At 54.0% G+C, this 25,430-nt stretch overlaps 2 protein-coding genes across 4 annotated transcripts in view; one reads left to right on the top strand and one right to left on the bottom strand.

Moving 5' to 3' along the window:
* AMFR (autocrine motility factor receptor) overlaps positions 1-4,288 on the top strand; it is a 59,185-nt gene extending 54,897 nt beyond the window's left edge. For both annotated transcript variants that reach the window (XM_064383086.1, XM_064383087.1), the window contains exons 13-14: positions 1,656-1,840; positions 2,706-4,288. In XM_064383086.1, coding sequence (XP_064239156.1) covers positions 1,656-1,840; positions 2,706-2,853 — 333 coding nt within the window. In that variant the 3' untranslated portion in view covers positions 2,854-4,288. The remainder of the gene's footprint in view (positions 1-1,655; positions 1,841-2,705) is intronic.
* Positions 4,289-8,157: 3,869 nt separating this feature from the next.
* GNAO1 (G protein subunit alpha o1) overlaps positions 8,158-25,430 on the bottom strand; it is a 170,272-nt gene continuing 152,999 nt past the window's right edge. Inside the window, exons 7-9 of one of the 2 annotated variants that reach the window (XM_012447923.3) lie at positions 14,803-14,956; positions 10,503-10,718; positions 8,158-9,489 (exon numbers count right to left, since the gene is read on the bottom strand). In XM_012447923.3, the coding sequence (XP_012303346.1) occupies positions 10,531-10,718; positions 14,803-14,956 (342 nt within the window). In that variant the 3' untranslated portion in view covers positions 8,158-9,489; positions 10,503-10,530. Of the gene's footprint in view, positions 9,490-10,502; positions 10,719-14,802; positions 14,957-23,187; positions 23,473-25,430 lie in introns of those variants that run through there. The other variant, XM_012447924.3, reaches the window with a different exon arrangement.

Below are 25,430 nucleotides of genomic sequence, written 5' to 3'. Positions count from 1 at the left end.
AGCTAATTTTTGTATTTTTAGTAGAGACAGGGTTTTTACCATGTTGGCCAGGATAGTCTTGATCTCTTGACCTCGTGATGTGCCCGCCTCGGCCTCCCAAAGTGTTGGGATTAGAGGTGTGAGCCACCGCGCCCACCCTCACTGTTCTTTCTAACCTGCTCTAGGCTCAGGCTTAGAGGAGAGGGTTAGGATAGGACAGTGAGACCCCAGCCTGTATGTGTGTATATATATAGATGTTGTGCCAACTCTCTCCCTGCCCCATCTGGCCCCAGAAACCTCCTTAAATGTACTTCCTTTGACCCTAGGCTGGCTATTGATGACCACTCCCACCTTCATGGGTGTCTCATCATCTCTCCAAGTGGTCCTTTTGGGCAGAGTTGTTTTCAACAACCTTAGGCTGGTTCCCTCATGCAGGAGCCCCGTCCAAGCTCCAGGACACACAGTGTTGCCTGGAGTCAGTGGAAGGCAAAAGTGTTCCCATCACAGCTCCCCGTTGCCCTGTTTTTTATTGGCTACTCCCAGTTTCTTTCTGTAGATTTCTCAAGTGTATGCAGCTACCAGTTCCCCTGTTCCCTGACTCTAGGGGATACGAGTGGTTCTTTTGAGGTTCCCTCTTGAGCTTAGCTGAAGGCAGGAAGAAGTGAGGGTGGGTCTGGCGGGAACTCTGAAGTAAAACAGTCTGCCTCTCAGTTGTACCCACCTCCACCCTGTCACAGCCTAGAAGCGGGCGATGGGCTGACCCTGGCCAGCCCAGGTCTGCATCTGGGAGCATGGGCAGCACAGATGGTCGGGCACCTGCTAGGACGCAGGGGTGCCTGGGCATTGTTGTGGACTTTGGAGCTTCAGCCAAAGCCAAGGAACCATATAATCCATCCTGTCTCTTAGATACTTAGGGCTGGGCACAGTGACTCTCACCTGTTGTCCAGCACTTTACGAGGCTGAGGTGGGTAGATCGCTTGAGCCCAGGAGTTTGAGACCAGCCTGGGCAACATAGCAAAACCCTATCTGTACAAAAAATACAAAAATTAGCCAGGTGTGGTGGCATGAGCCTATAGTCCCAGCTACTTGGGAAGCTAAGGTGGTAGGATCACCTGAGCCTGGGGAGATTGAGGCCACAGTGAGCCGAGATTGTACCACTGCTCCCCAGCCTGGGTGACAGAGTGAGACCCTGTCTATAAAGAAAATAAATAAATAGATGCTTAGCATTTATTATTTTTACCTCTGTTTTCAGAGCCAATTGAGGTTATAAAATTTGTGCAGAAGATTTGATAAGACTGTTTTACATTTTTGAGCAATTAGTAGAAGTGAACAGAAAATTCCCTGTGATGTAAATTCACAGTTGACGTGTTGGTAGCATATTCTGAGAGTGCAGCTTGAAGGTGCTTATGTTTCTCATGCGGGTCATCGTTTACTTAACCCTCTGATACGGAACATTCTGTGAGTCAGGTCCTGTTCTTGGTGCTACTCAAGCCGTAGGCAGCAGGCCTGCTCCATTACTGGTAGCTTATGGTTCCTGTTTTCTGCCTCCCTGTTTGGCAGCAGCCCACTCTTTGAGTCCAGAACAACCTCGTCTGGGGTGCCCTGTAGGCAGGGAACCTGCTTAGGAGGGAGGCCTGTGTTCATAGCTACCTCCTTGCTTCCTCCCCTGTGTCCAGACTGAGCGTGTGCCGCTGGACCTCAATCCTCACCTGGAGGAGACACTGGACTTTGGTGAGGTAGAAATGGAGCCCAGCGAGGTGGAAGACTTCGAGGCTCGTGGGAGCCGCTTCTCCAAGTCTGCTGATGAGAGACAGCGCATGCTGGTGCAGCGTAAGGATGAGCTCCTCCAGCAGGCTCGCAGGTGAGTCACTTCTCCAGCCATGCTTGGCATAATCCAGGTCAAAAACCAGTGGCTAAAGGCCGTTGTCAGGCCCATGTCTTCTTCTCTTTTTAAACAGATGCCAACAGTGAAAAGCCATTACATGCCACCCCAAAACTCAGATTTCAAGCCTCTCTTGAAAAACCAGAGCATCTGATAGCACCGGGCCCTACTGGTCTACGTCAGATGCTGGTGTCACTGGTCATCTCCCCTGGACCCCTTTGGCCACGCTTGCCAAGAGAGCACTTGTGTGCCAACCTGTTCTAAGTCCTTTATATGAATTATTGTAACAGCTCTAAGAGGGAGCACTGTTAACCCATTTGGCTGACATACAGCTAAAGAAATGGAGGCTGGAGAGGTTAGCACTGGCCTGGCCCTGGCGTCTCCTCCCAGGCCCTTCCTTTTGACCACTCTGCCTTTCAGCTGAGCGTTGTGAACACACACGGCGCATCTGTATGTCACACCCCCATGGCTGGTGGCAGCTGCAGCAGGTGCGTCTTATGGATAGAGGTTTTGTCCCAGCTCTTGAGGACAGGGCTAGCACTGTGTTCATCCAGTGGGTTTGGGCCCTGGTGGACCCTGTCATTGTGGGGGTTCCGTGCTGTGCCTGTGGGTGGAGGGGACGGGCAGGGAGAGGCAGCGTGGAACAGCACTGGAGGGTTCCTCCCTGGTGCAGAGAGAACTTGCGCCCATCTGTTGGGGGCTGGATGTCTTTGTCATGGGTGGTGCTGAGTAACAGCTTCATGAAGGTGCCTAGACATGGGGAGATGTGAAATCAGCCTTCTGGATGTGTTCCACAGTTCGTCTCTCCCATGTGAGAGAGAAAAACTCTTCTGTTTTTTTCTAGGCGTTTCTTGAACAAAAGTTCTGAAGATGACGTAGCCTCAGAGAGCTTCCTCGCCTCAGAAGGTGCGTCCTCCGACCCCATGACCCTGCGTCGAAGGATGCTGGCTGCCGCCGCGGAACGGAGGCTTCAGAAGCAGCAGACCTCCTAGCGCTCCCTTGCCTTCCTCAGCCGCCTCCTGGGAGGAGGCCTGTCCCAGTTCTGCTCGCCGCGTGGAGAAGCGGGCTTGACTGCATTGCCGCTGTATAAAGCATGTGGTCTTATAGTGTTTGGACAGCTGACAGATTTAATCCTTCTTTGTAATACTTTCTATGTGACATTTTCTTCCCCTTAGAAACACTGCAAATTTTAACTCTAGCCATGATCTCTTCTGGTGTTGACTGGACTGCCTGGGGTAGGGGACAATCAGGAGGGAGTGAGCAGTCACCTGCCTGCAGCAGGCAGCTTCAACTCCTGCCTCATGCGTACATCCCACAAATACAGGTGTCCTGAGCGCCACATCCAGCGGGAAGAGTGTGGGGGAGACGCCCAGTGTGAGCCCGCCCCCACATCATGGGGTAATATCTGTTAGCAAACTGCTGTCCTTGTGGAAGCATGCAGACTGTGCCAGAGGCCAGACCCATGGGGCTTCTGGACCCCTGAGCCAGCAGGGCAACTTGGAATAGGAACTCTCGGTTCAATACCTGAGGCAGAGCGGGGAAAACCCAGGGCTGTAGGTGTGACGGAATCACCGGTTTCTGTCCCACTACATCCAGGACTGTGTCCCACTACATCCGGGACTGGCTTTCCGAGACCCTAATCCAAAGCCAGCTTGATTTCTGTGACTCTGGTGCTCCTGCATCTCATGAGTGCGTGCCATGGGTCCGCTCGCCTCCCAGCATTTCCTGTTCCCTGTGGGCCTGGGGAGTGTTAAGCAGCAAGCTTTGGTTTATGGTTTTCATTTATTGGTCAAGTAAATTAGGCAATGCCAAAGCCTGTGGGTTTGGTCCTTGAACAAGATGTGGGCCTTGCGAGATGGGAGAGTAAACCTTGAAGGGCTTCACTGAAGAAATAAAAGATAACTTTATCTTTTACCCCGGGAGCGCTGCGTTTTCATAGCTGTGTTCTTCCTGGTTTAATTCAACAGAGACGGCAAGGTGTGAACCTACATGCATGGAGCAGACCCAGGTCCCAAATCTCTTCATATTTTTCACATTTAACTTTAAGGATTTGAACCATGCAGTCCTAGGTTACAGACTTCAGTTTTATGCCCCATTGGATTACTTTTTTTTTTTTTTTTACTGTTTGAAAGATTTGTTTTGTCGTAGTCCTTTTGGGAAGAATCCAGCATTATCCATAATTATTGGCAAAGTTAAATGTATTTTACATAACTGAAAGTTTTTAGAATGTTGAAAAGTAATTGAAAAAGGTGATAGGTACATTTTTAGGCAAAGATAATTTATTTCAATAAATCTTTCAAAAGCCTTACCTTGAAATGCTGTTAGTAAATTTCTGTGATTTTTTTTTAAAAAAATTTGTTTTGCTGAGAGCATAGCTATTTGTTTTTATTGTAAAACAATAATAATAATAATAAAAAGCAAACTCTACTAGTGTGTTGTGTGTGGCTGGAAGCTAAGGCAGCTTTTTCCAGAAGTGCCAACGTTAAATCTCATTTTGATTGGATGTTGTGAGCACTATTTTGGTTGGAGGGTTTTTTCAATCTTTTTGAATTGAGAACTTTTATTTTTCCTAGTAGTATATTTGGAGCGGGCAGAACTGAATTTTTCTTTCCCTTGTATTTTTATCTTTTTTTCCTCAGGTGAGTGGGTAGCAAAAGATCCTTTACTCTCTTTGAATTATGTCATACTTTACACATTGCACCCATTATAAATGCTGCTAATTCCATGTGTTTGCCTGTTTCTCATGTGTGAAAAACAATTGTTTAGATCGATTTTAGAGGGTCTTGACACGTAAAACAGCCATACCACACTGTTCAGAGCAGGAGCTTAAGTAGCTTAAAATGACCCAAAAAGCGAAGTCCTCAGTCTGCCCATCCATTTCACACCTGGACCCTTGAGGGTTTCGCCACTTCCTGGGGACGTCCAGGTGCCTCAGGTGCTGAGGGCAGTTATGATGGTGGGCTTCTCCCAGGACCCGTTTCGCTGCCCTGGCTGGCTGCAGGGTCAGGCAGATGGCCTTCACGCCCAGTGTCTGGAGAAGCAGTGCTCAGGCTGGGCTGTGGGTCCAGGTTCTCTGGCGGATGGTGGTTGAGCTGCCCCTGGCTTCTGTGGGCCCTTTGGGAATGAGGCTTTGTTGCCCCCTCCATTTTCTCAGTGGCCCTGTTTTGTTGACTTCCTGGGTTCTCTTGAGTTTTTGTTTTGTTTTGAATTGTGAGGCTTTTATGTACCATAGAGGATGATGGAGCATGTGGCTCTTTCACTTGTGTTAATGTGAATCCAGGTACTCAGGCGGCCTCTTGGGCTAAGTAGACAAAGTGCCCTTTTATCTGTAGCCAGCAGACTTGATCCTCTCTGTGGTGGCTTTCAGTTCTGCTGGAGCAGGACACACATGGAAAAGGAAGCCACGGCCTTGCCGACAAGCCCTGGCAAGGAGCAGTACCCGCCCGCCTGCCCTCAAAGGCCCTCCAGCATCTGGGACCTCTGCCTCGCAGGGCTGCTGCTTTTCTGTTAGGTTAGACGTGGCTCCAGCCTGGCTGATGTTAGAATCACTGGGGAGCCTTTAGGTGGAGTCATTTACTGTCAACAACTGAGGTGAGCCGCCTCTGGCAGCCATCACACGCAAGGTCAGGCCCTCATAGTATGGGACAGAGCAGTCTCTGCGGCCAAGGAGATCCAGTCACGAAATCCAAAAGAGGGCAGTGTTAAGAGGAATCTGTCTGCAACTCTTGGGGTCCTGTGGGAGAAAAACAGGTTTCTCCCCAAAAGAGGAGTCTGTGGTGCTTTTTCTGTTTTCCTTAAGGGCTCTGAGTCATTAGAGGTCCCTCTAGATCTTTTCATGTGGTACCCAAGATGGCAAAGAGGAAGAAAGGAGGGAGGAGGGGAAGTAAGCGGGAGGATGCTTAGGAAACGAAGCGTACAGAGAGAACAAACACTTTTTTTTTTTTAAAGAGGGGGTTTCAGTTGACTAGAAAAAATATTGCCAAAAACAGGATCCCAAAAGAGAAAAAGTAGGAAGGCCTGACCAAGGTAAACATATATCTTGAATACTGGCTTTTAATTAATAAGCTGACTTCTAACTGTAGAGCTCTTTAAAAAAAAAATCCTTTCAAGTCTCTTATTACCTGATTTTAGCTGGGACAAACAGCTGATATTTCTGAATTTTGAGTCTTTTTAACCAAAGATACTCTCCCAAGTGGCAAAGCCTTATCCCCAAACATCAAAAGTCACGTTAAGTATCAAACCAAAAGGGACTGATTCTCTGGGAATGGAATCAGCTGTAGCAGTGAAAGTGCCACTTTTTTTTTTTTTTTTTTTTTTTTTAATCTTGCAGGGGATCCAAAGCAGGCAGTTTGAGCATTTTAACTGATTTCAGATCTGATCTCAGCCAAAACGTTACTCGGATCATTCTCTGGATGTTAACATTCCAATAGCAGGGTCAGTCATTAGTCCTGGTTTAGAAAAGCAAATGTGTTGGATCTGCATTTTATAATCTCGATGGGTAGTTCTGCGTTCATTTCTCCCCTTTAGACAATTACTCTTAATTACCTTATTGCCCTAAGCAACTGCCAGCTAGGCAGCAAAGGTGCATCTTGAAGCCCCGTCTTCGTTGGGTGGTCTAACTGGGTGAGAACCAGAAGAGGTTCACAGCGGCTCTGGGACGTTCTCAGTATGAGTTTCAGGGCGCAGATCAAAGACCTGGAGGGTTTCCACAGGTGGCGGTGATGGGTATCTTTTTGTTTACCTCCTAAATAGAGGCAATTTTCTCAGAATTTCTTTCAGAAGCTTTTTAGGTGCCATTGGAAGTAAGTCTCCTATTTGATTTGGTTCTAAAACTAGCTTTTAACAATTGTGTGCGCAGATAAACGAGGGGCGGGGAAGGAATCACTGTGGAGCTTTAAAATACATGTAATAGGTTCTGCCACCACTCTCCTTGCAATTTAATTGGCCTTTTTGCTGCATCCTTTCCAAAAAATGCTGTGACCTCCCTTCTAAGAAAAATGAGGCAAAGAAACTTCTGTTGGTTTTGTCTGCAAAACTCATTTGAAAGTTGGGAAAGAACCCTATTAGAATATGGCTCAGTTTTAGAGAAATTCAAATATGCCATATGTAGAAAATGTTAGGGTTTCCTTCAGCCTTCCATGTGGATCTTGGTTTGTTACAAAGTCAAGCTGTGGCCTGGATTGCAAACCTTCCTCTCAATAGAGAGAGTAGGTCATGTGCTCCTTTCTGCAGGTAACAAGTTGGAGTTTTGGGAACGGGGAAAGCAGAAGAGGTTTAAGGGGTCCCTGGACTGGTTGGGTATTTCTAACAGTACCTCTTGTTCGTCCATAGTCTCTGAAACAATGTCCCCTGCCTCCACCCCCTTGATTCAAAAAGACTACTGGAACTTGCCCTGAGAGGCCTTTCTGATTCTATAATTCCCATTTGTTGGAATGTGGAGAGGATTCCAGGTAACTGACCTCTTGGGGGCTCCCCCGTCTCACTGAAGATGCCATGATGCATGATGCTCTTGGCTGCTTGGCCAGTAAGTGGCACATGCACATTATGCAAGGATTTCGGTGGGCTGCTGTTACCTCCAGGTCCCTGTTGCAACCGATTTGCTAATTATCACAGCAAAAGCGGGCAATGTAGGGGGCAGTGAGGCCTACAGCCTGGGGGAGGTACAGGGATCAGACTCCGTGTGCCCCACCGAATTGCTGGGTTACCCACTGTGTGTCTGGCCTGCAGGGGGCTTCCTGGCATCCAGGTGCAGTTGGGGTGCAAACCGAAGGCAACCTTCCTCGTCAAGCTGGGCCCAAGCTCCTCCTGGGCAAGTGAGTGGCTGGGACCTTTTGGGTGCAGATGGGCTCAGGCAATTGGTCTCATTCTTGGGACCACCCATCTTCCCACTGTGGGGGGACCACTGGCTGCAGAAGAAACAGGATCCTCCGTGATAGGAGAGGGGGGTCACCTGCCCTCCTTGCATTTCTTCCTTCCTAAGCCTCACTTCCACCTCACTCTTGAAAGCAAAACCTCGTGAGGGTGAGAAGGTGCCGGGCACGAGGAGGAGAGGGCATCGCGGGAGAAAGTGGCAGCTCCCCTGCCCTCATTCCTAGGCAGCACTCGGCAGCAGTTGCCTCAACTGTGCTCTGAGCTGGGGCCCCAATGACAGCACTGAGGAGATGGGCAGGACCTGTGGGGGACTCCTAGCCACTGGCCTCCCAGCACGTGTGGCCGAGTCCCTCCTTCCCTCTCCTGCCAGAACGAAGCCCACCCCATAAAACCATCGTTGGAAGGCACAGGGTGAGACTCAGGAGTACAGACAAACATTCTCTTTTATTGAGCTACACAGGAATTTTCCATTAGTCAGAGAAGTAGACTGGCAGTGTGTAAGATATCACAGAAACCTCACCAATTGGGAATAGAAAGGCTTACAAAGACCCGTGGGCTTTTTTTTCTTTTTTCCTTTTTAAGTTTTTTTTTTTTAATTTTTTTCTGTGTTTTGTCTTTTTGCCTCCTCTTTATTTGAAATGGCTGTGACTGGTCTTCTTCAGCAAAGATTAAGTCTTTTAAAAGTGAAACTGTGAAGAGGTTTGGGGTTTGGATATTAGTCAAAGTAGAAATGACAGGATTGGTCATGAAAACAGTGGCTTTAATGTAAACACTACATTCCATCTTTTTAAAATGTTTTTGTGGTTTTTTTCTATCTTGTGGTATTTAAAAATTTTTTTTTTTTTGTTCTTTTTGTCTGCAGCACAAACATCCCCACATGAGAGAGCGGACACAGGTCACCAAAAGAAAGGCAGAGGTGGGGAGGGGCGCACGCACGAAGGAGGGCGTCGGCAGGGACGGGAACTCCAACACGGCAAAGGGAAAAAAACCACAACCTGTTTCCCAAGGACTAGGAAAACTGATCTGCAGGGGGTAATACATCATACTCAGCAGGACGAAAAACAAAAACTAAGAAAAAAAAACCAAAAAAACCCCACAAAGCCTATCCATAGAGAGGGTTCGGTGAGCAGATTGTTTTCTATGGAGCTGGATTTCCATATACGATGGGTGTTCTTTTTGGCAGCTACTGGCCAGTGAGAGCTGTGCTTTTTCTATACAAACCTGGAGTGAGTGTGTGGCGGGAGTGGCTTAGGGCCGCGAGGTGGCGTTTGTGGTGTCTGGGCGGCCGGCAGGCAGCAGGGTTTGCAGTGACCTGTGTGGCCTTCTGGAAAGCCCGGCCTGAGCACACTCTGTGGACCAGTGCACCGCACGGGAGCCCCAGGCAGCAGATGGACCTGGCACCCCAGCGGGAGTGCCAGGGGCCACACCGCAAGGTGGGATGGGGGCAAGCATGGGTGCAGATGGGTATGTTTTATTTTGCAAGAGAAAGAAAAATATGGATGAAATGGTGAGTTTTCCTTTTTTTTTTAAGCTACAAAGCACATGAGAAATGTTCTTTTTTTTCCTTTCAAATTCTAAATGTGAAGACTCAACTAAAACCGGATTCTACAGCATTCTACAGAAATACACAGCCGTCAGTCACTCTGGGGTCGTAGGTTAGACAGGGGCTTGATACAGAAAGGCTGTGTGTCTTACAAAGGCCAAAAGGTCATGCTACCAGGAGATCAACGTCAACAGCAAAGAGTCCATGAAGCAGTCTGTAGAGAGAGAGATAAGGGGTCCAGTCTGACCATTTTCTTTGATTTTAAAAACCAACCAACCAACCAAAAAACCCTAGAACATTTTGACTAATGCTGGGATGGGGTGAGATGGGGCAGCAGCACGAGGGGTCAGAAACCCCACTGGAGCCCATCCCCGGCGCCTGGGGAAGCCTGGGCCCCCAGGACCCTGACTCGGGTCAGGCCTGCAAGTCCGGCCCTCCCCAGGCCACGCCTGCCACCCTTGCTCCCGGCCTTCCCACATGCCCTCTTGGAGTGGGGCTGGCTTCAGCTCTGCAGGTGAACTTCAGTCCCCTCCTGTCAGCTGCTTTTAGAAAGCAGACCAAGTCTCCCTGCTCTCTGATTCTTGCCATCTTAACATGAATAAAGAAAACTCAGGAGACAGTGGATTGGTCGGAGCAATGATTCTTCTAGATTCCTGAAATTAACAACCACCACCACCCGAAAGAGAAGCAACCTTAAATTGTTCTGTTGGGAGTGTAGGGTGAGGAGAGGCTTAGGGCATTGGCTGTTTCTGAAAGGGTCTGGAATTTGCCAAGAGCAGGACGGAACTGAGGGTGCAGAGGCTCTGAGGGCGGAACGCAGAGAACTGGTTGGGCCAAGGCCAGGCCTTCTCTGCCATTCCCTTGCTCTCAGAAATGGGGCTCAGAGAGGAAAACCCCGGGGCTATCCTCAAAAGAAGGGACTTCCAAACCAAGTTCCCATCTGGACATGTGTGAATGTGTACACACACACACACACACACACACATGTGCATGCTCACGTGCGGTCCCAGGAAAACCTCCATGAGTTATGGGATGGTGGTCAGTTCTGTCCACAGCTCTTTCTAATACAAACTAAAAAGATTTTTTAAATATATATTTGTATATATATATAAGGTTTTGTTATGCCTTTTTAAAGTTTATTTACCAACTTGCATTTGTTAGTGGGGTGTGTGTGTGTGTGTGTGTGCGCGCGCACGCAAGCTGTTCTGTGGGTGCTGGAATCATTACCAAATAGGTTGCTATACAGGACAAGAGGTCAGTACAAGCCGCAGCCCCGGAGGTTGTTGGCAATGATGATGTCGGTGACGGCGTCGAACACCACCTGGATATTATTCGTGTCTGTGGCACAAGTCATGTGACAATATATTTCTTTGTTGGGTGAGCGGTTTTTGCTTTCAAATTGTGCTTGGATGTAGGCGGCTGCATCTTCATAGGTATTGGGGCCTGTAACAAGACACAGAAGAACAGGGAGAGGCCCTGGTGAGCGCTGAGGGTGGACAGAGCTGGGGACATGGAGACGAGAAGCGGGTTGTGGTGTGTCCCAGGAAGTGGGATGAGACAGGAAGGGAGCAGTAGGAACTGCCGGGCATTTCCAAGCTGTAGTTGCATTTTAAATTAAACAACTGTTAGGTTGCTGCAAAAGTCATTGTGTTTTTGCCATTTTATATATATATATATATATATATATATATATATATTTATATATATAAAACCTCTACCTCAGGTTCAAGCAATTCTCCTGCCTCAGCCCCCTGAGTAGCTGGGATTACAGGCGCGTGCCACCATGCCCAGCTTATTTTTGTATTTTTAGTAGAGACAAAATTTCACCATGTTGGCCAGGATGGTCTTGAACCTCCTGACCTCAGTGATCCATCTGCCTTGGCCTCCCAAAGTGCTGGGATTGCAGACGTGAACCACCACGCCCGGCCTTGCCATTACTTTTGATAGCAAAACTGCAATTACCTCTCTTTTTTTTTTTTTTTTTGAGTGGAGTCTGGCTCTGTTGCCCAGGCTGGAGTGCAATGGTGTGATCTCAGCTCACTGCAACTTCTGCCTCCTGGGTTCCAGTGATACTCCTGCCTCAGCCTCTTTAGTAGCTGGGACTATAGGCACGTGCCACCACGCCCGGCTACTTTTTGTATTTTTACTGTGTTAGCCAGGATGGTCTCCATCTCCTGACCTCGTGATCTGCCCACTTTGGGCTCTCAAAGTATTGGGATTTCAGGTGTGACCCACTGCACCTGGCCTGCAAAACTGCAATGACTTTTGCACCAACCATACGCAGGCTGAACGCTTGCCTGGCCGGAGACGGCAAAGACTTGGACTTTGCAAGACCTCTTGCTGTTTTCACAGCAGATCCACCTGGGAGCCCTGCCTGGGAGGGCAGTGGCTGCAGATGACCCTTTAGCTTCCTAAATGAACAGATTGAGGCACCGCCCCATGGTCTAAACCAATCCTGCTGATTCCAACAAACCAAGAAAACAAAGTCTGGAGAGGGGCCTGCCCAGGAAGGTGGTGGGCACTCAGAGGGACCTGCGCTCCCTCCTCACTGGTTTCCTCTAAGAGGCCACTTGGCAGGGCTGGCAGCATATCCTTAGTAGTCATGGTTCTTGAGCGAGTGACCAGGACATGGGGGCACTGGTGTCCTCAAGGCGTGAAGTTTAAGGGACATCAGCATGCATGATGCCAATGGGGGACCCTCTGTCCCCATCAATTCCTTGGGTGTCCCCTCGATCCTGGCTGGGGCTGGGTGGGGCTATATCAGGGCACACCTCTGGGTAATATGACAGTTTTCCAACCAGTTGCAACCCAAGCTCTCATGACTCTGCCGTGTAGACAGTTTCCAATTAAAGATCCTAAAATATGAAACAAGACAGAAGTGCAGAAAAGCCCCAAACAAGAAAGATGTCCCATTTCCCTCAGTGCCACTAGGATCTGGCCTGAACGGAAACAATTTGCTATTTTGGATGTGGGATGATCCTTCCCTGCCCCAGAGGCCCTGCCTCCTCCTCCAACTGTGGGCTGAGGCCACGAGCCGCGGGATGAGGTGGTGGGACTGGGCTGCTGGAAGGCTTCCACAGCAAGGAGTGCCTCCTATCCTTTAAAGACAACCAGAAGACCTGGCTCCAGCCCTGGACTCTAGGCCAGTGATCAGCAAATGTAAGGGGCAAGGGGCAGGGGGTGGGGACATCCTTGGGTGGGGTGTCACGGCAGAGACCAGCTCTGGGCAGCCCAGCAGGAGTGCCCAAACCCACAAGGCAAAGCCTTATCCTTGATCTGCTGGTGCAGAGATGCCAAGGGTGGCTGGTCCGAGCCCCCAGCACGGCTGTTAAGGATTGGACAAAGTGACCCATGTGGACCCTGCCAAGGAGCTTCCTGTCCAGAGATAGCAGAGCCAGGCATAGCCCAGGGTGGAAGGTGGCCACAGGCAGCCGTCCAGGTGGGAGGAGCACCCCGTGCCTTTCCTGTGTCTGCCAAGCCCAGCGTCCTCACACAGCCCTGCTGTGGCCTGGCCACGCTGGCCCACACGTCCCTTAGACAGCTGGCAACCTCCTGCCCCACCCCTGCTGCTTGTTTTGTGCCCTCACAGGCCTGTGCTCCATGGGGCCACTGCACTGGTGACCATCTGTCATCCATGACATCATCTGAATTCAAACTGGATCCCTCTGAAGGCCCTGGAGAACTCACGTTTCCCAGGTTCCGACTGACCTAGTATTTGCACTCCACAGCAGTGAGACTGGTCACTCTCAAGTCGGGCCCCAGTGGGACGCTGGACAAGAAAGCGCCGTAGGGTTGGGCCTGCCCCTGAGGGTGGCCCTGGCCTGAGGGGGCCTACTGGGCTCTATTATTGTGGCTGGGAGAGGTCAGCAGTGGCTGCCCAGAGTGGGCTGCAGCCTGGCTCTGTCCAAGGGTCGCCTGGGGCTGGCCTTTCGGGGCCTGTCCTGTGCCCTCCTGCCCTCGTTCCACCCTGCAGGGGGCACCTCCTCCATGACCAGTTCCCTCTCCCTGGTTTCCATCTTGTGAATAATACCAATGGCAGCCACAGCCAGCGCTTCTGTAGACCTGAGACCAAGCAGCCGTCCCTCCAGTCACCCTTGAGGTGGGCATAGGGTGGGCATGATTATCCACTATGGTGCCCAGATTAGAATGAGGCACAGGTGACCGAGCAACCTGCTGAGCTGCAGGTGGTCTGGCTCCAGAGGCGACCTGGGCTGCGTGCCCTATTGGGACTTTGTTCAAGAGCCTCGAGTGCAGGGCACAGTTCCTGGCCCCATCTCCTGCTCTGCACGTTGGGAAGGGCAGGAACCACCTTGTAAATTCACATTAGCGTGGAGCATCAGTGAGGACACGGGCTGTGCTCAGAATGTGCTGATGGGCCTTCTTCACACACTGCTCCCAGCTGTGGGGAAGGGTGGGGCGCCCAGCATCAGCCTCTGCTGGATGTGGGAGCCCTGTGGCTGGGCCTGGGGACCTGTGTGGCCCTGGGACTGAGCCCATGCCCAAAGTCTTACTCTGGGGCTGTCAGAACATGGGTTCCTGGCCCAGCCAACCTGTGCCCTGACCTGGTGGATGACAGGACACCTCCTCCTCCATGGCAGGGTGCTGGCCCTCTGTGCTCTGCAGCCTGCAAAGGCGACTCCTACCCCAGGCACCCCCAGAAGCTTCCCAGCCCCCAGAGCGACCACGGCTGGGCTCTGGCATTCCATCAGCACTGCTTTTAGCCATTAGGAGCACCCCAGAGCTGGCCCACCCCACAGAAGCCACCCTCTCTCATCCATCCATTTGCAAGGAGTTTCACTTGGGGGTGGGGTGGGGAGGTCTGTGATACATTCCCCTGAGAGCAAGAAAGCAGCCCCAGAGAAGGCAGGAGAAAGGGAGGCAGGGATGGAGGAGGCTTGCAGATAGCTGGAGTGGTTGGATTTGGGGCAAAGACCAGGAGCTGAGGAAGAAGGGGAAAGAGGAAGCATGATGGGGCTGGGGTTGGGAAGGGAGAGCAGGCATGATGTGGGATGGGGTGGGGTGCTCTGGCTGGGCCCAGGCTGCAGAGAGGAAGCATGTTCCAGGCACCGAAGCAGGGAGGAGAGAAAGCAGGTGGAGCCAAGAGGCAGCCCAGGCCCGCTCACAGGCCACATGTCCACCTTTCGGTTTCATTCAAAGGCGCTGTGTGGCCCTGGGTGGGGTGAGGGGAGGCCACTGCTGAGATTACAGGAGGCTCTCCTGAGACCTCTTCTAGAGGGAGACCAGGAGGAAGGGGGAAGCCCGTGATCCTGTCCTGTGCCCTGCTCCCCACCATGTCTCTCCTGAGTCCCTTGGTCATAACACATATATCTTAGGAGGGGCCATTTCCACCACACCTAGGGCTGTGTCCTGGAAGCCCAAACCTGGTGGCACAGCGCTGTTTCTTCCTTGCCCCACCACACTCCTGCAGTGGGTCCCACATGCCAGCCAGCCCCAGCGGTGCTGGCCCAGCAGCTTGTCTCTGAGCCAGGGGAGGGCTTCCCCCTACACAGCACTGCCTAGCACCCACCTGTGTATTCAGGAAAGCAGATGGTCAAAGGCGACTTCTTGATCTTCTCGCCAAAGAGATCTTTCTTGTTGAGGAAGAGAATGATGGAGGTATCGATGAAGAACTTGTTGTTACAGATGGAGTCGAAGAGCATGAGAGACTCGTGCATGCGGTTCTGCGGCCACAGGAAGGGAGGAGAGAGGACAGACAGCAGGAGGGAGACACAGAGACAGGGAAAGAGAAGGAGAGGATTAGGCTTGACAGAGAGGGACTGGGCTACGCAGCAGCTCCTCCCAGAGGCTGCCAGATGGAACTTGAGTCGGTCACTCCTCACAGCACATCTCATTCCCTGCTTCCAGAGCACCTGTCATGTCAGGGCCAGAGGCAGAGACTAGGCTGGGCACCAGCCATGGCTCTCTGGGGAGGCTGAGGACAGAGTGACCCAGGTTTCCTCACTGCAGAGTCCCCAGTGGGAGGGTCTCCCAGCACACGTGTGTGCATGCCTGTGTGCACGTGTGCCTGTGTGCCTGTGCGTGTGTGCCTGTGTACGTGTGCCTGTATGTGCATGCCTGTGTGTGTGCCTGTGTGCGTGCTTGTGTGTGCCTCTGTGCATGCCTGTGTGTGTGTGCCTGTGTGCGTCTTTGTGTGCCTGTGTGTGTACCTGTGTGTGTGCCTATGTGTGCATGCCTGTGTTGTGCCTATGTACGTGTGCCTGTGTGCATACCTGTGTGTGCATGCCTGTGTGCCTGTGTGCATGCCTGTGTATGTGCCTGTGTGTGCATGCCTGAGTGTGTGCCTATGTGTGCATGCCTGTGTGTGCCTGTGTGTGCATGCCTGTGTTGTGCCTATGTACGTGTGCCTGTGTGCATACCTGTGTGTGCATGCCTGTGTGCCTGTGTGCATGCCTGTGTGTGTGCCTGCCTGTGTGTGTGCCTGTGTGTGCATGCCTGTGTGCGTGCCTGTGTGTGTGCATGCCTGTGTGTCTGTGTGTGTGCATGTGCCTGAATATGTGCCTGTGTTTGCGCCTGTGTGTATGCCTGTGTGCGTGCCTGTGTGTGCATGCCTGTGTGTGTGCCTGTGTGTGTGCATGCCTGTGTGTCTGTGTGCGTGCATGTGCCTGAATATATGCCTGTTTGCGCCTGTGTGTATGCCTGTGTGTGTGTGCCTGTGTGCAGCGTGCATCTGTGTGTGTGTGTGTGTGTGCTGGGAGTAGTGGAGGCTGGACTGGAGCCGGAGAGCTCGGCTTTGGCCCTTCCTGCCTAGACCTCTCCTCCTGGGCCCATCCTGGGTTGGGGGATGTCCTCTGGGAGTGGTGCGAGACTCCAGGCCCCTCCCGTGGTCTGAGGGGAAGGCATGCCAGGTCCTGCCAGCATCCTGGGGGCCACCACTCAGGGGAGAGGCTCCTGGCAGGATCACTCCAAGAGTGCCTGGGAGACTGGCTGCACCTCCTCTGTCTGGGTCCTACTCAGTCGCATCTGACCCTGCACGGCATTCTAAGCCAGGCAGATGTGGAGGGCTGCCCTGCACGCAGGAGGCTGTTTAGCAAATGGATGAACATGATGAGCACCCCAAAGAAGCCGAACCGAGGGGCCAGCCTTCTGCCCTGGGCAAGAACTCTGCTTTGGGATGCTGAGCACATTCACTTGGGTAGTCTGTTTCTCGGTAGTACGGAGGGCATCTTTCTCTGTGAACCAATCCACTTCTGCACGGGGAGGGGGAGGAAGGGACAGTTTCCCTTATTTTCCCCAAGGACCCCATCCTAGCCCTGGGAGCTTGCCCACTGTAAACCCAGCTCCCTGGATCTAAAGCCCAGAGGTGACCAGGCTAAACTCTATCTCTGAAGTAAGAAGAGTGACCCAAGTAACAGGAAAAAGAAGAGAGCTGGTGTAGACGCCACTGGGTGTTGTTCACGGGGAGATGAACTCCTCCCCAGGGACGAGCACACTGTGGGTGCTGACGAATTGCTGGTTCCCGCCACGCCATCCTCTCTGAGCAGAAGGAGGGCAATAAAGCTGAAGTGACCACACCAGGCACCGAGGCCCACGCTGTGCCAGCACTCTCCCTGCCTTGTGTCACTTAACCTCATCCGCCCTGAGGGGACACCTCGGTGACACAGCTGGGCCAGATCCAGAACTTATGCAATGGGTCTCTCCGGTCCCTATCATCAGGCTGTGTGGGGCTTTCGAGGAACTGATGCTAACAGCAGCGTGGCGGGCCCCGTGCACCTCACAGCCAGGCCTCCCTTCTGTATCTCTCCTATGCCTCCATCATTCTACCAGGACACATAAAGGCGGCCAGCCCCAGACCCTGCTACTAGTGGCTGAAGTTGATAGGTGGAGGGGGCAGAGTTCTCAGCTGCCTCTCAGGGGCACCTGGACAGCTGGCATGGCTTTAGTCCCCCCTGCCCCCTGGAGCTGTAGTACATGGCACTGCCTTTACATTCTGCTAAACAGATTCAGTAAACTCATATGATCTCATCACCTCTCCTGTCCTCAATCAGTACATTTCATTCTCAATCCCCAGGAGCGACTCCCTGTCATCTGTGTGATCTCACTGGGGAGGAGCAGGTCTCACTTGCCCTGAGCCACCTTGTTAGGGTCTGTTCATAAAAGGGCAGCCAGAGGCTTCTAAGGCCCAGTGAACCCAGATTCAGGGCCTCAGGCTCCCCACACTCAAGCTAATTGAGCCACATATGAGGGCAGAGTGGCGAGGCTCTGAGATCAAAAGGATTCCACAGGAACACGTTCCCCACTCTACAGAGCCACTTAGGCCCGCAGCTGCGTAACAGAGAGCCGGAAACCCACAAAACCCCACTCCACAGAGCCACCTGGGCCCGCAGCTGCATAGAGAGCTGGAAACCCACAGCCAGAGCCGTGCTCCCTCCTCCACTGCACATCTGCCTGGGCACTGCCAGGAACCGCCACTTGGGTGACCTGAGTTGGGAGTGGGGACTGTGCCCCTTGGCCACCACCGAGCTTAGGTGTGGAGGAGAAATCAAGGCTGGCTCATTCAGGCTCCACAGTTCCACTGGCTAAGGCTCAGCCCCTCCACAGCCCCCATGCCTCAGGGCTGCAGAGCACGACTCATACGCACTCGCTCTTCCAGTCAGTACTGACTGGCATCTGTGTGTGAGGCTCTCTGCCAGGCTGCCCCAAGGACATAAGAATGACCACGTTAGGCTCCTGCTCTCCGAGAGCTCAGAGTCTAGCTGGAGAAAGACGACGCACAGTCTGTGGTCTCAGGAGCGGCAGTGCAGGGGAGGGCTTGGGGAGCAGAGGACAGGCAGACCCAAACCTGGCTTTATGGGGAGAGGGCCTTGGAGGGAGCCCCAAAAGACGGCTGATCCTGGAGACTCAGGTGGCGGACGTGCTCAGCAGGGCATTGAGGAGGGGAGCTTCTGCAGGGCAGGGGAGATGCCGGCACTGAGACCCCCGCCAGCCCCCCAGGCCTGACCACCCTCCCTCGGCACGCTGCCTGGAACCGTCACCAAAGAGCCAAGAGCACAGCTTATCCTTACAAGCACCCAGGAGGAAGCAGACGCTGGGGTACATTCAAAATAGAGATGCTACCATTTGAGAAAAGAGAAAGAATCCAGGGTTCACAGATGGTCGACAGCCCCTGCCACCGACCTCCACCTGCAGTGGATGCCCAGGAGCAGCAGGAAGCCGTGCCAGTGCAGTCAAGGCCACTGCTGCGTCACCCACAGCAGTGCCCAGGTGGCCGCCAAGCTCGCCAGGACAGGAAGGTGGCTCGGCGCAGAATGGGGCAGCCTCGTGCCGGACGGCGATCCTGACAGGGCACCCAGTCGTCCCAATCCTCTGTCCCCAGCAGAAGTGTGCCTGCTCTGCGAGGCTGCCTACGGTCCCGGGACCAGGACGGGGCAAGGCCCGAGGACACATGCTGGGCAAATGCGCCTGGCAGGAGCTCCCTGGGCCCTGACAACACACCACACTCACGCTAGGAAAGCGGGGTACTTTTTATTAACGGCAGGTGACTAATAAATACATTATGGCAGCCAATAAATTATTACAATAACTAGAGATTTATTAAACCAACAAGTCACTCTTCTTACAAAATTACAGTTAATAGGTGGTAGATGGCAGTGGCGGGGTTGGGAGGTGGGACCACTGCACATGAGAGAGACGGCTTTTCTAAGGAGGGCCTGGGGCGCCTGAGCCCACCTGGCCTAGAAGGGAGAGGGGTGCATGGGGAGGAAGGTGCTCAGCAGGGGCGGGGTGGGGGACAGTGGGCTGAGCTAGGAGTTGGGTCAGAACCAGCGGAGTAGAGAAGACCAGGAGCAGGAGGGGAGGGCATGGCTGCCCAGAGTTGGGGGAGAAACGTGGCGGGAGGGGAGGGGACAGGAGGGGAGGGGAGGTGGGAAGGAGAGGGGAGGGGAGGGGAGGGGGACCACAGAAGCAGGGGAGGAGAAGGGAAGAGAGGGGAGGGGACAAGAGGGGAGGGGAAGAGAGCGAAGGGAATGAGAGAGGAGGGGATGGGGGCCACAGGAGCAGGGGAGAAGACGAGGGGAGGTGAGGGCATGGAAGGGGATGGGGGCCACAGGAGCAGGGGAGGAGAGAGGAGGGGAGGGAAGAGGAAGAAAGGGGAGGGGACAAGAGGGGAGGGGAGGGGGGCACAGGAGCAGGGTAGGGGAGGGGAGGGGAGGGAAGAGAAGTGGGGAGAGGGGGCCACAGGAGCAGGAGAGGGGAGGGAAGGGGAGGGGAGGGGAGAAGAGGGAAGGGGGAGGGGAGAAGAGGGAAGGGGAAGGGAGGGGAGGGGGAGTGAGGAAGGGAGGGGGCCACAGGAACAGTGGTGCCTTGGAGCTGCCAGCTCTGCTGGGAAAGGGGGTGAGTCACTGCTGGTGGTCTTGGTGCACTGGGCCTGGGGATGAGAGCTTCTCTTCCAGGGGGAGTCCCTCTCTCATGGAGGGGATCCAGGAGTTTGGATTGGGGGCCATTTTTTCTGCTTTCCCCCCAGCCTACCCTTCTTTGACAGGGGCCTTAGTCTGGCTGGAGTGGGGTCTGTCTGGAGGCCCCAGCTCCTCTCTGGGCAGGGTGGGGTCAGGACTCTGCTTGCTGAGGGGTGGGAGACTCCACGGCAGCAGCTCAGCAGCTCACACCCTGGCCCTTTCCCTGGGCTGCTGCGATCCCACACTCTAGGCTGGCGGCCTGACAGCAGGAACTGCCTGGGGGTGACTGCCTTCGGCACAGCACACTGAACTCTGGTGGCCACGTCTGGAGCCAGAGCCTCAGGTATCGGTTCCTGAGAACTGCCAGGTTGTGCCTGAAGGCGTCCAGAGGCTCAGACAAGAAAAGAGGTGGCCAGAGGAGACTCTGTGCCCCAGACTTCTTGAAAAGGGGGCGGGCAGGCCACTAGCTGAGCTGGAGGAAACAGTGCGAGCGTTCATTAAATATCCACCTGGGACTGCAGTGGACTTACTTGCCAAGAGTGCACCAGGTCAGACTGAGAAAAAAAAGCGGGGTGGCTAGGAAGGATGCTTGCTAGAAAAAGGAAGAACTTCCAGAATCAACCCCTGGGTGCTAATTGTAGAGTGTTAGGTGGGAGCAGGGGCTAAGCTCCCCTCTACAGGGCTCATGTTGCCCAAAGGGAAGGGCGTGGGTGAGACGATCCCTGGGCCTTCCCTGTTGGGGGTGCGTAGACAGCTTAGTTACGGCGCTTGCAGGTGGGAACCTAGGGGAGACCAGTGCAGACCATGGAGGGCAGGAATGCCTCCAGTTCCCACCAGTGGGAGCTGGGCTGTGGGGAGGGGCTAGGAGACAGAGCTGTGTTCTGGCAGCAGGTGTGGTGGTCTCCTTCTGCCTGGGCTCTGGGGTCCCCATGGAACCCAGAATGCCAAAGCTGTTGGCCAGGGGCCCAGGCTGTGCTCTCTGCTTGGGGCTGGGCAGACCCCACGCCCTTCTCAAACCAGAGAGTCTTGGGGACCTCTATAGGTGCTCAGAGGGAAAGCCAAGACCTGGTTCTTATGATGGCCAGCGGTGCAGGGCACAAAACCAGCCCATAGGAATGAGGGGCAGGCACAATTTTCATGAGTGTGGCAAAGATGCTCTTTGTAGAAATCAGTTTCCACTTGGCCTGCTAAATCTGGGCCATCAGAGAGGTTACCGTCGCCTCTCAGGACACATGCAGGACCACCGTGGATCAGAAGGCCACCTATGTCTGGTCACTCACAACATTCCCACATCCACACCCACGACGGAGCCAAATCTCATCTGTCACCCTCAGTCGCCCCCTCAACGGTGGAGCCGCCGGTTATGACACGAATGACAGGCATCATGCACAGGGAGAGAATTTCTCCCTGAATACCCCTGAGGGCCAAGGACCCCCCAGCAGGCCAGGGTGGGAGGACTGAGAGCAGTGCAAGAAACCGAGCAGGATGGAGCAGCCAAGAAAAGAGAAAGGCAGGATGGGGACGAGGGCAGGAAGGCCTGAGCACGCCCTCCTCCAGCCCCAATTCTATGGATGGGGAAGGCCTGGATCGGGGGTCTGGACCCAGCCCGGTGCTCTGGCCACTGTGGTTGAGGGAGGCTGCTGGGGGACATGGAAAGCCCTCCAGTCCATTGACTTCTAACTCCAGGGTGATGGCCTTAGAGGTGACCAACAGCCTCCCTTTACCAGCTGCTTCTGAGCCTGGAGTTAGTCTGGAGCAGAGTTAGGGGCACAGCTGGCCTCACCCAGGATGGAGCTGCTGAGAAAGAACTGCCATGTCTTCCATGTTGGACAGGATGGCTTAGCTGGCCCTGGCTGTCCATGGCAGGACACTGAGACTGCTGGCTCCCAGGGTCTGTCCTCTGCCACGGCCCAGCACCTGCTGCAAGGTCCAAAACATGGCCCAGGTGAACAAAACGAAAGTGGATGGGCTAATAGGGTGGCTCCTACAGCCTGGCTGCCAGAGGCTCCCCAGGCACAAGTCCCTGCAGGCATTTGGCACTAGGGAAGGTCCCTGGGTCTCCTGGCACCACTAGGAGCTCTGTGCCTGAGGGTCCAACAAGCCCAGAGATGTTGGTACAGGTGCTTCCTGACTCTGGGGCAGCCCAGGGGGCTGCATGTGTCCAGAGTGGGGGCAGGGAGAATGGAGGGCTTGAGGAGGGAGGCAGGGGCCTCTCTGGGGGTGCCCTCGTCCCTCCTGTGGCACATCCAGGGCCCCAGGCACAGGCTGTTGTACAAGCACATGACGTGCCTGGGTGTGGGTGGCAGCCTCAGCCACCTAGAGGCATCTTGGAGTGGGAGGGGTATGTTGATTGCCCAAGGCCAGCCAGACCTTTGTCACCAGGAGAAGCTACCCCACCCTTTTCCACTCAGGGACCTCAGCAGTGAAGCCTCCTCTAAGGGGTCCTAGGACTCTCCCCTTAGAGCAGAGGGCAGGGGAGTGTGTTTGTGCTGACCTGGGCTCAAATGCTCCAGGGTGTCAGCCCCCTCCCCTGCTCTCCTCTGTCCCCAGGGGCTGGGAGGACACCAAGGGCTGCGGACAAACTCCCTGATTTCTTCACCAAGACAGTGAGGTGGGGGGCACTGGCTGCACGGTCCACATCCCCCAGACCTCTGCAACTACAGAGTCCCCAGCCCAAAGTCCTTTGCTGGTTTGAGTTGAATTCAGTATGGACTAGAGAAGAAAAAACATCTATTCACACTTCAGAGTGACCACCCAAGCTCCTGGTGACTGGAAAAAGGAGATGGGTCACCCTTGGGCCTGCAAGGACTGGGCAGGAGGCCCCAGCCCAGGCGACACAGGAGCCTTAGCCTCCCTGCCCAGCACCTCTCACCTCTCCCTCCGCCCCTCCCTCCCTCCATCTATCTGAGCCATAAGTTAGTCTCAAGAAGCATTTCCAGGTCTCAGAGGAGTCAGGGATGGGGGTTCTCTGGGAGAGCCAAGGCAATGGAGGATGAGCAAGAGAAGGAAGGTCTGAGACCCAGGGGAGGGAACAGGGAGCTGGAGGCCATCGCCAAGGCCTGAGCCCTCCAACCCACACCAAGTTGGCCTGGTCCCACCCTGGCTTTTGTTGACGGAGCTGCCCTCAACCAGAGACCCCAGGCAAAGCTGAAGGATGGCTCCTATGACCCACCCTGCCAGCACCCTGCTGCAGGGCCGTCCGCGCCACTACACCACCCAAGATGACAGGAGGACACTCCGAGGCTTCCAGTGAGTCATCAGGTGCAGGGTGTGTCCATCTGGGCCACACGGCTGCCCTGCCCTGCCCTCCCAGCTTCCCGATAAAGCACTTAGAGATGACGCAGAGGCCGTGAGCACAGAGTCTCCTGGCCTTGCAGTGTGCACTCAGCGGCCCCGCCTGCCCCAGCGTTACCACAAGTTCTATGTTGGGCGTGGGGGGGGGCGGGTGGAGGATGCTCCCTCCTCCCTCCCTTGGTGCCAGCCTCTGGGATCATCTTCCTCAAGTGCAAAGAGTGGTCTGAGAGTGGTGGAGCCTGGTTCCAGGGGAGGGGGGCGGCAGGCCAGGCAGGGCAAGGGTGCTGGGTGGGGTGGCTGGGCTCAGTAGAGTCCACAGCCCCGCAGGTTTTTGGCGATGATGACGTCCGTCACGGCATCAAAGACAAACTGGATGTTGTTGGTGTCCGTGGCGCAGGTGACGTGGGTGTAGATCTCCTTGTGGGCCGACTTGTTCTTGCTCTCGTACTGGGCCTGGATGTAAGCCACGGCTTCTGTGAAGGCGCTGGGGCCTGCAGAGCAAACATGCAGGGGGTGGTGAGGCGAGGGGCCCGTGGGGCTGCCTGGAGTGGACGACCCCAGCCTGGCCTGTGTGGCCGTCCAGCCATGGGCCTCAGAGACAACTGCACAGGGAAAACCTGAGGGAGGAGACCTGAGGACTCAGTGAAGTTAACAGGGGATCCTGGATCCAGTCAGTAGGACAGATACAGTGTCAAAGTCATGAAAGATACAAAATATCAGATCTCCCAGTATATCACCTGTATTTATTTATTTATTTATTTTTTGAGGTAGGGTCTCGCTCTGTTGCTCAAGCTGGAGTGTGATGGTGTGATCAGGACTCACTGCAACCCCCACCTCCTGGGCTCAAGTGACTGATCCTCTCTTCTCAGCCTCTTAAGTAGCTGGGACTACAGGCATGTACCACAACACCTGGTTAATTATTATTTTTTTAGTAGAGATGGGATCTCACTATGTTTTCCACGCTGGTCCTGAACTCCTAAGCTCAAATGATCCTCTCGTCTCAGCCTCCCAAAGTGCTGGGATTACAGACGTCAGCCACTGTGCCTGGCCAGTCACTTGTATTAAAGGGAGTACTGTTTTGTGAAAGTACTATTTTCTTTTTATACATGCATTTATGAACTCCAGCCCCGGCTTTTTTTTTTTTTTTTGGAGATGGAATCTTGCTCTATCGCCCAGACTGGAGTGCAGTGGTGCGATCTGGGCTCACTGCAACCTCCGAATCCCAGGTTCAAGTGATTCTCCAAGCCTCAGCCTCTCAAGTAGCTGGGATTACAGGTGTGCACCTCCACAACCGACTAATTTTTGTATTTTTAGTAGAGATGGGGTTTTGCCATGTTGGCCAGGCTGGGTCTCGAACTCCTAACCGCAGGTGATCCGCCTGTCTCAGCCTCCCAAAGTGCTGGGATTACAGGTTTCAGCCACTGTGCCTGGCTATTTATGGACTCCTGAGGCAAACGTTGTATCTTAGGGTCACATGCAAGGAGGCTTGAGGGCACTGGGGTCATGCAAGTAGCCCTGGCCAATGCACGACCTGCAGGTGGGCCCTTTCTTTTGGGAGTCCACACAGAAGGCCTTGACATCACCTCCATGGCCACTGCTAGGCCAGGTGGGAGGAGGCGCCTAGAAGCTTCTGGTTTCTGATGTTCACTCATTGCCTGGCTCACACGCTGCCTTCCTCAGGGGGCACCACATTAAGCTGGTTCCCAGGTGGGATCAGGGAGAGGGGAGTCTAGGAGAGAAGCTTCTAGTTTGGGAAGGGGCAGAAGCACAGGACCTCAGCTTTGCACTGAAGGCCCTCAGACTCCATGAATCCATGCCAGGCACAAGCAGGGCTGCAACGATCTGTGGAGGGGCAGCGAGGAGGGGAGCTGGAGTTCAGAGCCACGGCTCTTAGCTGGAGTGGGCTGCGATGCAGAAAGCCTGGAGGGTCTACCAGACCTCAGCTCTTTGCTAAGTCTGGGCTGGAGGTTGGGGAGCGTCCTAGGACTGCAGCTGGCTACTCAGGCTCCCTCATTCCCTCCTCCTTCCCCATGTCAGCCCCAAACTGGCCTTGGTAACTGACCTACCCACCTGTTTCCACTGCCCCACAAGCCACAAGCCCAGGTCACTAGGGCAGGATCCACAGGCCCTCAACTATGGCTAGAGAGGAAGCTGGCTTGGGGGTTCCAGGGAGGCTAAGCCCCACTCACCTCTGGCTGGACACACCTAGGTCCTGGCCTGCTGGCACTCAGCCTGATTTGGGGGGATGAGCAGAGGCAGGAGGTAGGTTGCCTGGCCCCAAGCCCCCAGGCTGCCCCACTTCTCCTCCTACTCACTTCTCTGGTCAGGGTCTGGCCATCTCAGAAGAGCTGATGGGCACCCAGGCTATGCTGGGGCCCGTAAACTGCTCTGGTGTCACTGACCAGGGCTGCCACCCTGCAGCTCCTCAGGGGCCCTGGTCACGCTGCCT

The sequence above is a fragment of the Aotus nancymaae genome, unplaced genomic scaffold (assembly GCF_030222135.1).
Source record: "Aotus nancymaae isolate 86718 unplaced genomic scaffold, 86718_ANA_hifiasm-v0.15.2.pri h1tg000030l, whole genome shotgun sequence".
NCBI lineage: Eukaryota > Metazoa > Chordata > Mammalia > Primates > Aotidae > Aotus > Aotus nancymaae.
The sequence above is the reverse complement of the archived record's forward strand: the minus strand, read 5'-3'. Positions and strand labels throughout refer to the sequence as shown.